Source organism: Somniosus microcephalus, chromosome 17 (assembly GCF_052327205.1).
Source record: "Somniosus microcephalus isolate GS21.2 chromosome 17, FLI_Smic_1.0, whole genome shotgun sequence".
Lineage (NCBI taxonomy): Eukaryota > Metazoa > Chordata > Chondrichthyes > Squaliformes > Somniosidae > Somniosus > Somniosus microcephalus.
Genome location: NC_141003.1, coordinates 86787705 through 86804457, shown reverse-complemented (window position 1 = coordinate 86804457; position 16753 = coordinate 86787705). Strand labels below are relative to the sequence as shown.

Genomic DNA, 16753 nt, shown 5'->3' with positions numbered 1-16753 from the left:
AGTGAAGAAATTTCTCCTCATCTCAGTCCTAAATGTCCTACCCCGTATCCTGAGACTGTGACCCCTGGTTCTAGACCCCCCCAGCCAGGGGAAACATCCTCCCTGCATCCTGCATTTACTACGTTAACGACGCCATATAAATACAAGTTGTTGTTGTTGATTTCACACAGCGTGATGCTATCGCCATGGTGCACTGGCACATCATCTTACAGAGATGGTGCGAGCTCCACCTATCGTATCCCCATACTGTGGCTCAAAACTGGACAATCAGAGGCAAGGCACCATTCTGCAATGACAAATTGCCAGGGCTGCTCTCACACACTTCCCAGTGGTCAGCTATAGATCACAACTGAAAGGGACAAGAAAGGAAGGTTAGCTTCTATACAGTCTGTGGCTACAGAACCATTGCATAGGGCAGTAATCTGTCACCGTATGATTTACAGATTGGACATGCTGCCATTTACACAAGTGTGATGGAAGCTTCAGTTTTGCCCGTAATCACTGAAGCTTCTCCTCGACAAATCTAGAGAAAATACATTCTTTGAGCAGATGAAGCTGTATTTTCTCGACCTCGGCGGGTCCGTAGCGGGTCCCGGCCCCACTGCTGGCTCCAGCCCGCTGCGTAGAATGATTTTCCCCTGATTGGGCTTGTTAAGCCCGGCCAGCGCGTTAGCCGGACAATTGAAGGAAGCGGGTCTGATGATGTCATTTGATGACGCGTCATCAGCCGGTTTCCTTAAAGGGGCCATGCGCAAATTGATTTTGACATTTGTGCTGTCAGTGTTCTACAGCATTGAGGTGCTGCAAACACTGACAGGCACTGCACAGAGGTGCAGGGCTACACCCAGGCTCACTCAGGGTAGGACATTTAGGACTGAGATGAGGAGAACTTTCTTCACTCAGAGGGTGGTGAACCTGTGGAATTCTCTACCACAGAAGGCTGTGGAGGCCAAGTCACTGAATATATTTAAGAAGGAGGTAGATAGATTTCTAGACACAAAAGGCATCAAGGGGTATGGGGAGAGAGCGGGAATATGGTATTGAGATAGAGGATCAGCCATGATCATATTGAATGGCGGAGCAGGCTCGAAGGGCCAAATGGCCGACTCCTGCTCCTATTTTTCTATGTTTCTATGACTCCCTCCATTGCTGGTCATCTTCCAAAATTCTATGGACTTGGGCATAGTTCCCATGGATTGGAGGGTAGCTAATGTTACCCCACTATTTAAAAAAGGTGGTAGAGAGAAAACGGGGAATTACAGACCGGTAAGCCTGACATCGGTAGTGGGGAAAATGCTAGAGTCCATTATAAAGGATGTAATAGCAGAGCACTTGGAAAACAGTGACAGGATCGGACAAAGTCAACATGGATTTACAAAAGGTAGATCGTGCTTGACTAATCTACTGGAATTTTTTGAGGATGTAACTGGTAAAATAGATAAGGGAGAACCAGTGGATGTGGTGTATTTGGACTTTCAGAAGGCTTTCGATAAGGTCCCACATAAGAGATTAGCGTGCAAAGTTAAAGCACATGGGATTGGGGGTAAGGTACTAACTTGGATAGAGAACTGGTTGGCAGACAGGAAGCAAAGAGTTGGAATAAACTGGTCTTTTTCTGAGTGGCAGGCAGTGACTAGTGGGGTACCGCAGGGATCGGTGCTAGGACCCCAGCTATTCACAATACATATTAATGATCTAGACGAGGGAACTAGATGTAATATCTCCAAGTTTGCAGACGACACAAAGCTGGGTGGGCGTGTGTGCTGTGAGGAGGATGCCGAGAAACTCCAGTATGATTTGGACAGGTTGGGTGATTGGGCAGATGTATGGCAGATGCAGTATAATGTGGATAAATGCGAGGTTATCCACTTTGGTGGCAAAAACAGGAAGGCAGATTATTATCTGAACGGCAATAGATTGGGAGAAGGGGAAGTGCAACGAGACCTGGGTGTCCTTGTGCACCAGTCACTGAAGGTAAGCATGCAGGTGCAGCAGGCGGTTAAGAAGGCAAATGGTATGTTGGCATTCGTAGCGAGAGGATTCAAGTACAGGAACAAGGATGTCTTGCTGCAGTTGTACAGGGCCTTGGTGAGACCACACCTTGAGTATTGTGTGCAGTTTTGGTCACCTTATCTGAGGAAGGATGTTCTTGCCATGGAGGGAGTGCAGCGAAGATTCACAAGGCTGATACCTGGGGTGGCAGGAATGACGAATGAGGAGAGATTGGGTCGATTGGGCTTATACTCGCTGGAGTTTAGAAGAATGAGAGGGGATCTCATTGAAACTTATAAAATTCTAACAGGACTGGACAGACTAGATGCAGGAAGGATGTTCCCAATGGCAGGGGAGTCCAGAACCAGGGGTCACAGTCTAAGGATAAGGGGTAAGCCATTTAGGACAGAGATGAGGAGGAATTTCTTCACCCAGAGAGTGGTGAACCTGTGAAATTCTCTACCACAAAAGGCAGTTGGGGCCAATTCATTAAATATATTCAAGAAGGAGTTAGATATATTTCTTAAGGCTAAAGGGATCAAGGGATATGGGGAGAAGGCAGGGACAGGGTACTGAATTTGGATGATCAGCCATGATCTCATTGAATGGCAGAGCAGGCCCGAGGGGCCGAATGGCCTACTCCTGCTCCTATCTTCTATGTTTCTATACACCAACCCCCTTTGCAATAAAGGCTAACAGACCATTTGCTTTCCTAATTGCTCGCTGTACCTGCATGTTAACATTCTGTGATTTGTGTACAAGGACACCCAAATCCTTCCGAACACCAACATTTCCCAATCTCTCACCTTTTAAAAATTACCCTGCTTTTCTATTCTTTCTACCAAAGTGGATAATTTCACACTTCCCCACATTATACTCCATCTGCCACCTTCTCTGGTGGTTTCGCCAGTCTCTCGGCAAACTTATGGCAGGAGATAGGGAGAGCAACGTTCCCGCTAAGCTGCACGGTCTGGAGGTCCCGCGCCGGCCGCTCACCAGCTTTCAAACAGAAGAAACCGCGCATGCGCAAAAATTTGAATGGGCCGCGCAGCCAGTTAATGGGACTGTGGTAAACCACTGTTTGTATTCCACTGTGTACATGCCTGGACATGCCTCGGCTGACTCCTCCCACAAGTCCTAGTATAAAGGTGACTGCTCCCCAGCCCTTTGTATTTCTGGACCGGTCGACCACTCGAGGCAGACCTTCATTCTTTTGTTAATAAAAGCCTTTAGTTACTCTCTTAACTCTCAGTCTTTTATGAGTAATTGATAGCGCATCAATTTTATTAACAAAATTTTTATAATGGAGAAGATCCTCACACCAGCATGCCTGGACTTAGATCATCGGGAGGCGGACTCATCCACCAAGTTTACTCACTGGCTTAAGTGTTTCGAAAAATTCCTGACCACCTCCGCAGCAATCAAATCGGACGAGGACAAACTGGATGTCCTGACCTCCAAAGTGAACCACCGAGTGTACTCGGTCATCCAAGACGCGACCTCGTACGCGGACGCTATCAAGCTCCTCAAGGACCAGTACACGCGCCCAGTGAACGAAGTGTACGCCAGGCACCTTCTGGGGAGTCGTAAACAACAACCTGGGGAATCGACCGTGGAATACCTTCAGGCACTGTCTGTGCTTGGCCGGGCCTGTGGTTGTAAGGATGTAAAGGCCGCCGTGTACACAGAGGAACTTATCCGGGACGCTTTTGTAGCGGGCCACAGATCCAATTACACCCGACAGCGACTGTTGGAGCAGAGTGACCTCGACCTCAACAAGGCCTCTGAACTCGCACTATCATTGGATGCAGCCTACCGGGGCATGGATGCCTACTCCTCTGCACCGTGGACGCCGCGGGGAATGACAGCCTGGGACACGGTAGGACCGCCTCATAGCGCCGTGCCACCCCAGCCACACCCCAGCAATGGCCCAACTACCGCAGCAGTGTCCCAAAGCCAGACAGCAGTGCCCCAAGGCCAGAAATGCTACTTCTGTGGCCAGGCAAAACACCCCAGAGCGCGCTGCCCGGCGAAAAACGCGATCTGCTCTGGCTGCGGGAAGAAGGGACACTACGCTAGCGTCTGCAGGGCCAAAGCCACCCCGAACCCCAGCAGCGCCGCGTGTGGGCCATGCGGGCCGCCATCTTGGGCCTCCCCGGCCATGTGCGAACCACCGGTACAGCAGCCATTTTGGACGCCTCCAGCCACATGGGGATCATGGACGCCGCCATCTTGGACGACAGCCGGAACGCAGCAGGCCCCCAACACCGCCTCATCTGATACCCGCAGCGACACACCGACCCCTACGCTGGCATCCGTTACACTGGACCAAGCGAGACCGCACCAGCTGGCCAGTTCCACAATGGACATTAAGGTAAATGGTCATGATACAATCTGCCTTTTTGACTCTGGGAGCACGGAGAGCTTCATCCACCCCGACACGGTGCGGCGTTGCTCTCTCCTAGTCCTGCCTGCACACCAGCGGATTTCTATGGCCTCCGAGTCCCAGTCGGCGGACATCGGCGGCTACTGCGTGGTGACACTCGTAGTAGACGGGACTGTGTACGATCATTTTAAACTTCTGGTCCTGCCCGACCTCTGCGCTGCCGTCCTGCTGGGGTTAGATTTTCAGTGCCACCTTAAAAGTGTTACGATGGCGTACGGTGGACCCCTACCCCCACTCACAGTCCGCAGCCAGCAGCTTCCAAATTGCCCGCCGCGCACCAGGTGCAACCTCTCCACACTCAGAGTCACCCCCCCCACCACTGTTTGCTAACCTCACCCCCGACTGTAAGCCCAACGCCACAAAGAGCAGGCGATACAGTGCCGGGGACAGGGTTTTCATTAAAACCGAAGTGGAGCGGCTCCTGAAGGAAGGGATTATTGAGGGCAGCACCAGCCCCTGGCGAGCCCAGGTTGTGGTCGTTAAGACCGGCGAGAAGCAGCGCCTGGTCATCGACTACAGCCAGACAATAAATCGCTACACCCTGCTGGACGCCTACCCACTCCCCCGCATAGCTGATATGGTCAACCAGATCGCGCAGTACCGCGTCTTCTCGACCATTGACCTGAAATCAGCGTACCACCAGCTCCCTATCCGCCCTGAGGACCGCCAGTATACTGCCTTTGAGGCAAACGGCCGCCTCTATCACTTCCTTAGGGTTCCCTTTGGCGTCACCAACGGGGTCTCCGTCTTCCAAAGGGAGATGGACCGGATGGTAGATCAAAATGCGTTGCAGGCCACTTTCCCATATTTGGACAATGTGACCATCTGCGGCCGTGACTTGCAGGACCATGACGCAAACCTCGAAAAATTCCTCCGCACCGCCCAACTCCTGAACCTGACATATAACAAGGAGAAGTGCATATTCCGCACAAACTGCCTCGCCATCCTTGGCTGTGTTGTGGAACACGGAGTCATCGGCCCCGACCCCGACCGGATGCGTCCCCTTATGGAACTCCCACTGCCCCACTGCCTCAAGGCCCTGAAGAGGTGCCTAGGGTTTTTCTCCTATTACGCCCAGTGGGTCCCCTACTATGCGGACAAGGCCCGTCCGCTGATCAAGTCCACCTCTTTTCCCTTGACGGCAGAGGCCCACTTAGCCTTCCACCGTATCAAGGAGGACATTGCCAAAGCCACCATGCACGCAGTGGACGAATCCATCCCCTTCCAGGTGGAAAGCGACGCGTCCGACTTTGCCCTGGCCGCTACCCTCAATCAGGCGGGGAGACCCGTGGCCTTCTTTTCACGAACCCTCCAAGGCCCGGAGACCAGACACTCCGCTGTTGAGAAGGAGGCCCAGGCGATTGTGGAGGCTGTGCGTCATTGGAGGCACTACCTGGCCGGAAAACGATTTACCCTGCTCACTGACCAGCGTTCAGTTGCTTTCATGTTTAACAACAAGCAGAGGGGCAAAATCAAAAATGACAAGATCTTGAGGTGGAGAATCGAACTTTCCACCTACAATTACGAGATCTTGTACCGGCCCGGGAAACTCAATGAACCCCCGGATGCGCTATCGCGTGGCACCTGCGCCAGCGCGCAGATCGATAGACTGTGGGCCCTCCACAATGACCTCTGCCACCCGGGGGTCACCAGGTTCTTCCACTTCATCAAGGCCCGCAACCTGCCTTACTCTATTGAGGAGGTCAGGACCATGACCAGGAACTGCCAAGTCTGCGCTGAGTGCAAACCGCACTTTTATAGACCAGACAGGGCCCACCTGATAAAAGCCACTCGCCCCTTCGAGCGCCTGAGCGTTGATTTTAAAGGGTCTCTCCCCTCCTCCGACCGCAATGTGTACTTCCTCAATATTATTGATGAGTACTCCCGTTTCCCGTTCGCCATCCCCTGCCCGGACATGACCAGTGTCACGGTCATTAAATGTCTGAACGACCTCTTCACCCTGTTCGGTTTCCCCAGCTATATCCATAGCGACCGGGGCTCATCGTTTATGAGCGACGAACTCCGTCAGTACCTGCTAACTAGGGGTATTGCCACAAGCAGGACCACCAGTTACAACCCCCGGGGGAACGGACAGGTGGAAAGAGAAAATGCGACAGTTTGGAAGGCCGCCCTGCTAGCCTTAAAGTCTAGGGGCCTTCCAACCTCCCGCTGGCAGGATGTGCTCCCCGATGCGCTCCACTCTATTCGGTCACTGCTCTGCACTGCCACTAACGCCACCCCTCATGAGAAAATGTTTGTCTTCCCAAGGAAGTCCACATCGGGGACATCGCTACCGCCATGGCTGACGTCCCCAGGGCCGGTCCTACTGAGAAGACACGTGAGGACCCATAAAACGGACCCCCTGGTCGAGAGGGTCGACCTCCTCCACGCCAACCCCCAGTATGCTTACATTGCATACCCGGACGGGCGGGAGGACACAGTCTCCATAAGAGACCTTGCACCCTCGGGGGCCGCAGTAACCCACTACTCACTACCACCCCCCCCACGATCCGATATCCAGCCCCAGCAGACGGCCACGACCCGCTCGACATCTACGAGGATGACACGCCTGTGCCACAGACTACGCAGGACTCGACGCCGGAAGCTCCACTACCCCTGCCGTCGCCACGCCGATCACAGCGGCAGACAAGACCTCCGGAGAGACTCCAATACACTAACTTTTAATACACTTCACCCCGCCGGACTCAATTTTAAACAAGGGGTGAATGTGGTAAACCACTGTTTGTATTCCACTGTGTACATGCCTGGACATGCCTCGGCTGACTCCTCCCACAAGTCCTAGTATAAAGGTGACTGCTCCCCAGCCCTTTGTATTTCTGGACCGGTCGACCACTCGAGGCAGACCTTCATTCTTTTGTTAATAAAAGCCTTTAGTTACTCTCTTAACTCTCAGTCTTTTATGAGTAATTGATAGCGCATCAGGGACCGCGCACCTAAAATAAAAATTAGAGGGAACATTGAGGGAGTGCCCTTGCTGTTTCTATTTCCAGGTCACTGTGTCGTCCTAATGTCCTGTTTATAGTAGTAAGAGAAACAGCATAAATAGTCATTTTCAGATTGTTGGTTGCTTTGAAATAACATTTATCTAGCTTGTCCCTAGTAAAATCCGACGGTGTTAATTGTTCATCGTGTAAAGCAGCTACTTGGTAACGGGGAGTTTTTGGGGGGCGGTAGATGTATGTGGAGACAGCAAAGCGTGTTCCTCACTTGGTGTGCAGGAACAGGCAACGCTGCCTTCAGTGATGTGGCCGGAAAACCACCAGTTCAGTTTGGCGATTACAGGGTGACGTAATAAAACTCACTACGTACTTGGTTTGAGCATAAAGCAAGGCTTTAATCAACTTGTTTCAGAACATGGAGGTCTAGTTGTACTTCACTAGTTCCTGTCTTACAAAATGTCCCTGGTAGCTGGGGCCGACGCCCGAGTATTTATACTCCTTGGACGGCGCCACCAGCTGGCCGTCCAGTGTTATTTCATAAGTAGTTTCTTGATGATGAGATTTATAACACAGGGTCTGGCTCCCAGCAAACCGCCAGACAGCAGCGGCATTGACTGCAGACCCCTACTCTAAACAGGACTTTACAACCACACGGCAGTGGTTCTTAAGGACAGCAAACTGGAAGTGGTGGAGTGGGCCTTTGGCGTAGCGGTAGCATCCCTGCCGCTGGGCCAGAAGGCGTAGGGTTTCAAACCCCGCTCCAGACAGTCCCGGCAAGTGGAGTCGGAGCTCCGGCTCTAAATTCTGGGTTGACATCCAGCGGGATACTTGCGTCCATGGGTGTGGGTGGCCCCCCCCTCGTATGGGTTGTGGGAGCCCGTAAAACTCTCCCGCCATAGGACTAACCACCCTAATGGCTGGTACGAAGATGGTTACGGTCACGGAAGGAGCGTTAATCGCGGCCAGAAATCCTTCCACCACTTCATACAATTCCCCAAAGGGAACAGTATGAAGACACATACAACGACGACCTGTCATGGTAATGGAGGAATTAGCCCATCTTTCAACCTCTGTTAATAACGAGCGAATGGTGATATGGCACAGTGTGGGTTGTCTCAGGAACATCTGATCATCTGAGACCTCAAAATCCTGGTTCTGTTCCCATATTGTGAAACGCATTGTTGTAATGGTTCCAAAAAAAACGAGGAAAAAGATTGGTTTCCTCTGGGACTGCGCAGCCGACATCAAATGATTTGTAACATTTTCTCATGAATTGCGGTGTTTCATTGCCCACAAAACGGCCGCTGCTTGTTTCATGACTTGATCAGATAAGAGAGAGAGAGAGAGGGACATGTTCTTCGACTCATATTTGAGAAAGAACTCATGTATCAGAAATCAGACATTAGGCAATCCAGTTATTGGCCGAGCTCATTGTGGACGGCTCTTTGTGGCACTTTCCCCCCAAACTGCTGACACATTTTTTCCATTCATGACCCATGATGTTGCAGCTTTCATTGATGTGGACTACAGCGGCATTCTGGACAGCGTTCGAATTCCCACATCCTGCAAGCATTGGTTTTAATCGCATTTGCATGAGTGTAGAACACACCACAGTGCTGAGGCGCTGTGACTGTCAAATACAATCGGCCCAATTTTTATTGCATGAAGCCTCTGGGTAGAGAGTCGGGATGTTTCAAATCAGTACTGTTAGATCTCCCATTGGCATTGCTCACGGACAACAACATGAAGTATGAAACAAATAATATTAACATAATCTTCTGCATTACTCTTCAGGATTTATATTTTTGCTCCCCAATTCTATTTTAACATTTTCTGTGCAAATCTCAGTTTAGTTTATGTACTGACACTGCTGATCTGTCTTTTCTGATTACTCCTGTTGCTTTGAATATGTTTACATGTTCAAACACTACATTTGTCTTTGTGTTTAACTAGCTGTGGCTGTTTTTATGTTTTTTTTTTAATTATCTGCTTGCCTCTTATCATCGTGAATTATGATTAAATCTCTTTCGGCTTTTCATTAAAGCAATCCATTTGCGCGCTGGAGGGAGAGAGGGAATGGAGCGAAGCCGAGGAGGGGGCGGGTGGGGGGTGGAAATGAGAAAGGACGTTCAAGATGCACATGGGGTGCGAGAGTAGAAAAGCAGTAGGACAGGAGGGCAGGAAGGTCTATATTCCCTAAAGTTTAGAAGAATGAGAGGTGATCTCATTGAAACATACAAAATTCTTGTAGGCCTTGACAGGGTAGATGCCGGGAGGATGTTTCCCCTGGCTGGGGAGTCTAGAACCAGGGGTCACAGTCTCAGAATAAGGGGTCAGCCATTTAGGACAGAGATGAGGAGAAATTTCTTCACTCAGAGGGTGGTGAATCTTTGGAATTCTCTACCCCAGAGGCTGTGGAGGCTCAGTCGTTGAGTATATTCAAGGCTGAGATCAATAGATTTTTGAATAGTGCGGGAAAGTGGAGTTGAGGTAGAAGATCAGCCATGATCTTATTGAATGGCGGAGCAGGCTCGAGGGGCCAAATGGCCGACTTCTGCTCTTATTTCTTATGTTCTTATGTTGAGGGCCTGGGGCCAGACCCTGGGATTGGGAACTGGAAGGCAAAAACCAAAGTGGGATAGCACGCCGCCGCGCGTGTCCTGGCATCGTTTACATTGTAGCTGCACTGGGAGGGGCAGGCAATGATATATGGGGGAAGGGTATACCTGTGGTTGAAGATGCCTACGAGGCCAGCGGGGTACAGGTGGGAGATCCATTGGAGCAACCGGAAGATGCGATTGTTAAACTTACGGCTAGATTTACGATTCTTTTCTGAAATGTTTTTATTGTGCTTGTTATGTTCTAAATGCTATTTTTCTGAAGTGGGTATAGTGGGCTGCCTGAAGCACTGTCCAAGTACCAGTATGTTGTTTTGCTGTAGTTTGATATAGGAGACATTTTTTGGTGCAGTGTGATTGCAGAAAGAATTTGGAGATTCGAGAATAAATTTACGTAATCCGATTGGTGAGCGAATGAAAATACAAAATAAATTAATTTGGAAACAGAAAATAACAACAACTTGTATTTATACAGCGCCTTTAGTAAAACGTCCCAAGGTGTTCCACAGGAGCGATTATCAAACATAATTTGACACCGAGCCACATAAGGAGATATTAGGGCAGGTGACCAAAAGCTTGGTCACAGAGGTAGGTTTTAAGGAGCATCGTAAAGGAGAGAGAGAGAGAGAGAGGCGGAGAGGTTTAGGGAGGGAATTCCAGAGCTTAGGGCCCAGGCAGCTGAAGGCACGACCGCCAGTGGTGGAGCGATTAAAATCGGGGATGCTCAAGAGGACAGAATTGGAGGAGCGCAGATATCTCAGAGGGTTGTGGGGCTGGAGGAGATTACAGAGATAGGGAGGGGGGAGGCCCTGGAGGGATTTGAAAATAAGGATGAGAATTTTAAAATCGAGGCTAACAAGAGATTAACCAATGAGGAAGGACAAAATTGACAGTGCAATCTCAACAGCCACCACGGACACAAAAATACATTTCATTACTGTAGATAGATCTTTTGCAATATTTTCATTAAAATACCCTGTATCAGAGTGTGAGACATGGTGCTTCAGATTGCGAATGCCAGCAGACTCTTATCAAGGGTCACAAAAAGGTGAATTTGTGTCTCTTGTGATCTATCGACTTAACATGAAGCAGGAACAAAGTCTGCTTACACTAAACACCAAACACAAAAGCACGTAAGGCTAACAGAAGGTCTATAGTTGCTTCTCTAAGTTTTGGTATAAACCTTAGTAGAGTAATTTTTTTTTTAAACTTACATTGAAGGCTGGTTTGGGAATCCACACTGACAGGTGCTTTACTTAAAGCTGCCACATTCTGAAATGTATGTCATTGTACAGACATTGCATCTTCAGCCCTTGGGGCATGACAGGGTGAATATGTGCATCTTGTCTTTTCACTGGAATCTTCACCCCCTGACATCATCTACGCTCTGACATTGAATAAGAACATCTTTTGCTTAATAACAGAAAACAATTCAGTGCCTAGTCTCAAAAATTGCGGGGCGGAAACCTTTTTTTTCCCACAAGAAGCATTAGGTTAGGATTGTGTATGTGTGTGTTGGGTTGGTTAATAATGATGTTGCATAGCTCAATGTGTGGTGCGTAGCGTAGCGCGATATGCATTGCTTGCTTGAACTAGACTACAGTGCATTTATGTCAACATTAACTAAGGGTTTGACCCAAAACGTTGACTCTATTTTCTCTCCACGGATGTTGCCTGGCCTGCTGAATTTTTCCAGCATTTTCTGTTGTTATTTCGGATTTCCAGCACCTGCAGTATTTTGCTATTTAACTAATTGCGAGATGTTTTATCATTAATAACGGAGGTAACAAAATAATTTCACATCATGCGGATGCTCCTTTGCCTGTAAAATGTAATTTTGAGTTTTCTTTGTAAAGAGCGGCCAGTTGCCGAGACGTACAGAGGAGGCTGTGAGTTGAAAGTAAGGAGTAGATTCCAGTGGGGCTGAGTCTTGGTTGAGTTATGCTAAGCTGCTGGCCGGCAGTCGAAGGCATTGCATCTGATTGTGTCGTGTAATTACATTAGCAGCCTATCCTATCACTGCGTGAAGTGCTAACGCTGGAGGCTTTGGCTTCTGCATCTCTGAAGTTTACTCCCATCAAAAACCACTTTCCTGTGGCTGTGGTCTTGCCCGAGATCAGCGGGCTGCGGTGATTTAGCAGTAATCCCTGCACCAGATGGCGGCACATCAGATGTTCTTCTTGAAATGGACATGTGACCTGTCTTGCAACGAACCAGGGGGAGTCCTGGATCACGTGGCTGCACATTAACACTGATAGAAGCAGATTAGACAGCTGACTGACCCTGTCAGCATCCACTGATACACAAAAAAAACCTAAGCTTGATGTTTTGGGAGCATTCCCCTCCCGAAAGCCTTCATTTTCCTACAGCGCGCCGCTCCTCTGAGACTAGACTGCGTTGAAGAAGGGAAGCTGAGTGTTTACAGCACGGAGCGAACGACACCAGAGCTGTTTTTTTGCAAATTTTCTCTTTTTAAAAATCAAAAAAAAAAACCCAGCCAGATCATACCACAGATGAACTGAACGTCCCACTTACTCAGTGTCTGAGAAAGCTGGTGGAGGCACAGGCTTTTAGAAGTTGTTGATTTATTTTTTTTCGTTTTGCCCCTTTTCGTATTGAGCCTGTATGATGGTTGTGCAGGCAGCGGTCACCCCGGGAAGGACCAGGAGACTCTTGTTCAAAATTCCATACGGAACGCTGAAAAAGAACGGCGGCGAAAAGGTAGGCAGCTTCACCCTCCGAGCCTGGAGTCGAGGTTTATCTTTCTGCATTAAACGTACTCCTGCTTCAGTATTAAGGCTGTCAGTGTGCATTGCATATGTTTCCAGTTACCATACCAAAGCCTCGCTGGCTCCTGCAGATTGTCGCAAGATAGGACGAAGCATTTACTCTTCGATCCGCTTCATTTTGGAAATGTGTGGAAACTTAAGACATTCGCCTGCAGTTTTTTCAGCAAGCGAGGGAAAAAAAATAAACGGAAGATCTCGGAGGTTTTTTTGTTTTTGTAACAGCGCAGAGTGTAAATTGAACTGAGTAGAGCCGGGCATTACAGCTGAAGGTGAAAATGAGCATTTGAGCATTGAATGGATGTGAGAAAGAGATCGGCTTTCCAGCCAGTATCTGGGTTTCCGGTTTCACATTAGTGCCCGGGGCCACTGCTCACCCTGAAATAAAATTATATTGGGAAAATAATTAAGCGCTCTTTTGCCCAATTAACATCGTCTGAAAAGATGCTTTGTGGAGCTTCACTAGAACCCCATCAGACGCGTGTCTGCCGTTATTGTAAATTGACGGGCGTTTCTTGCATTGTAACTGACAGCACTTTGCATGTTACGGTGCTGTCTGTTCCCATATAGACATCAACTTGTGCACCTTCCCTCAGCGATGTTCTGCCCCTGTTCAAATAACATCTGACAATGGAATTTATGAAGACTTCATTGCATAAAACCATTCATAAATACTGTGCTGTTATATTAATGGCGTGTATAATGCAGTATTTATTCATGTAATTACTGCGCCGACACACCTGCTTGGACCGTGTCTCTGAATTCTTAGTGTCTGCATTGCATACTTCCACAGCCAATTCCCTGAGAGGCTATTGGCTAATAAAAGATGTTCACCGTGTGACATACATCGCACGTTCCTCATCGACCCTGGCCACTGCCACATTATATAACAGGGTTGAGAAAGCAAAAGAATTAACAACAACAGCAACTTGTATTTATATAGCGCCTTTAACGTAGTCAAACGTCCCAAGGCGCTGCACAGGAGTATTTGAAGACAAAAAATTTGACACCGAGCCACATAAGGAGAAATTTGGGCAGGTGACCAAAAGCTTGGTCAAAGAGGTAGGTTTTAAGGAGAGTCTTAAAGGAGGAGAGAGAGGTAGAGAGGCGGAGAGGTTTAGGGAGGGAATTCCAGAGCTGAGGGCCCAGGCAGCTGAAGGCACGGCCACCAAAGGTTGAGCGATTATAATCAGGGATGCTCAAGAGGGCAGAATTAGAGGAGCGCAGATATCTCGGGCGGGTTGTGGGTCTGGAGGAGATTACAGAGATAGGAAGGGGCGAGGCCATGGAGGGATTTGAAAACAAGGACGAGAATTTTGAAATCGAGGCGCTGCTTAACTGGGAGCCAATGTAGATCAGCGAGCACAGGGGTGATGGGCGAACGGGACTTGGTGTGAGTTAGGACACGGGCAGCCGAGTTTTGGATCACCTCAAGTTTATGTAGGGTGGAATGTGAGAGGCCGGCAAATCTTTAAAGGGGAAGGGGAGTCTCTGCAGGAGTACTTTGTTGTGCAAGGCATGTTCCATCATCTGTTCAAAAATAAATCAGATATTGGGAAAAACAAAGCTCGGCCTTTCTTTTAAATGTCAACTTTTGTGTTACCTTGTTGTTGCGGGGGGGGGGGGGGACATGCCATGTTGGGGTTCCTTGTCACTGGACTACTCCAGTAACATCGCTGACAGGAAGGAGACCCTTGTTTCCCAAAGCAGCTGTACTGATTGCTCTTAGCATGTTAACCTGGGACCATCTCCCAGTGCTGGTCTGAAGTTGTGGATTACTACCTGTAGCGATTCTCTGGAGCACCTCCCCATTAATGACATCACCCAGGCAGCCAAGAAGCAAGGAGACTCAACACAGAGGGCCTCCATTGAGATAAGTGCAGTGCTGAGGGAGCGCTGCACTGTCGGAGGTGCCGTCTTTCGGATGAGACGTTAAACCGAGGCCCCGTCTGCTCTCTCAGGTGGACGTAAAAATCCCATGGCACTATTTCGAAGAAGAGTAGGGGAGTTCTCCCCGGTGTCCTGGCCAATATTTATCCCTCAACCAACATAACAAAAAAAAACAAATTATCTGGTCATTATCACATTGCTGTTTGTGGGAGCTTGCTGTGCGCAAATTGGCTGCCGCGTTTCCCACATTTCAACAGTGACTCCACTTCAAAAGTACTTCATTGGCTGTAAAGCACTTTGAGACGTCCGGTGGTCGTGAAAGGTGCTACAGAAATGCAAATCTTTCCTTCTTTAAGAAAATAATGAAACATTTTTTTTTAAAGTTAAGATTTAATTTTTTCAATATATCTTTGTGAATAAAGAGCAGGGGAGTAGTCTGTCTAGACTTTCCCTTCCCCTCAGATTTAACGGCCCAGAAATTCGGGTCTCCACGGGTGAGTACGCACGGGGTACTCACCCGTAAGCCCAATGGAAGTGCCGGTTTCCTGCATGCACTGCGCATGCGCGGGAAACCGGCACTTCCGTTCCCCTCAGCGAAGGGGTTCAGAGGTCGGACGCATGCGCGGGAGAGGCAGCGCGTGCGCATCGAACTTCGGTTTTTTTGCAGGTTTCTCCGGGAGGGTAAGTCTGCAGAATTTACACATTTAAAAAGCAGTCACAAGGCCTGCTTTTTAAAAGGTAAGTGGTGAATTAATTAAAATTAAAACATTTTTTCCACAGGTTTATTATTTTTAAATACTTTAAAGCAAGGTAAGTTTATTTTTAGCCCCGTTAGAAAATAAAATTATTTTTTTCAAAAATTTAAATTATTGTTTAAAATAGTTATTTCATGTAATTTATAGTTTATATAAAAAATGTGATTAAAAAAAAATTATTTGAAGATTTAGTGCTGTTTTGGGGCCGTAGTATTTATAAGTTTTGACAGCTCTTCCTGTCAATCTTATGAATGGAGCATTCCCTGCTCCGATTGGCTCCCCATGGCCCACGTGATCCCAGGGGACGCTTCGAACTAACTGCGCCCCTGGGATACGCAAGCACTGCGCGCCGGCAGTTGGAGCAGGCCCAGGATCGGAATCCCACGCGGGCCCACAGCTCAACGGCCGGCGCGCTAGGTAAGTGCAGGTCGGGGGCTTGCACCCGCGGGAAGCCCCCGACCCGAATTTCTGGGCCATTTTACACAGATATGGAACAGACTGCCCATGGAGGTTGATAATGTTGATATATTCAAGGGGGAGTTGGATAGATATTTGGAAGGGAAAGCAATTAAGGGCTGTGAGAGATAGAGAATTATGTGTCAGTTTTTGAACTTTGCTTTAGATCAGACAGAGTGGTGGTCTCCTCAGTTCTGGGCTGTGTACGAGTACTGTAATACTTTCAAAAAATACAAACACTCCAATCAAGGTTGTACTAATGCTGGTATTTTCATCAGTGATGCTACTTCTGTACTCAGGATGATTCAGAATATATTAATGGTAAGACTTAGCAATTTCAGTGATCTTTAAAGCTTGTTAAAGTTACAAGGAGTTAAGAGGAAGTTCCAGACAGTAGCACTGAGATAGCTGAAAGGTCTGCCAGAGTTAGAGTGGAGGAAAGGGCCATGCACAGAAGGCAAAAGTCAGAGAAACGGAAGGCATTAGGGTGAAGAAGGTTGCAGAAGTAGGTTGATGAGGCCATAGAGGATTTGCAGATGAGGAGAGGGATTTTAAATTCAATCTTTTGGCGAGTAGGGAGCTTGTATAGGGGGCAGGGTGGTGAAGATGGCTGCTTTGACAGGGAGGGCGACAGTGCCTGAACTAAGGGCCAATTCACAATGTTAACAAGCATCGTGTAAGAGCCATAAAAGCTTAAGAAAATACTTTAAAATATTGGTTAAATAGCATAATAGTTAATTTACCTGATTGACTTATTGTATTAAGAAACCCCCTATTTTCTTGCTCCAGTAGTATAGTCCGAGACACCCCCTTCATTCTTGCCACAATGGTACAGTCCCTAAGCCACACA

At 48.4% G+C, this 16753-nt stretch overlaps 1 protein-coding gene across 7 annotated transcripts in view; it reads left to right on the top strand.

The window, feature by feature from the left end:
- frmd4a (FERM domain containing 4A) overlaps positions 1-16753 on the top strand; it is an 894188-nt gene that overhangs the window by 462090 nt on the left and 415345 nt on the right. The window contains exon 1 of one of the 7 annotated variants that reach the window (XM_086010808.1): positions 12277-12737. The exons of 4 other annotated variants lie outside the window; for them this stretch is intronic. In XM_086010808.1, the coding sequence (XP_085866934.1) occupies positions 12642-12737 (96 nt within the window). In that variant the 5' untranslated portion in view covers positions 12277-12641. Of the gene's footprint in view, positions 1-12276; positions 12738-16753 lie in introns of those variants that run through there. 2 more of the 7 variants (XM_086010809.1, XM_086010807.1) reach the window with 2 other exon arrangements.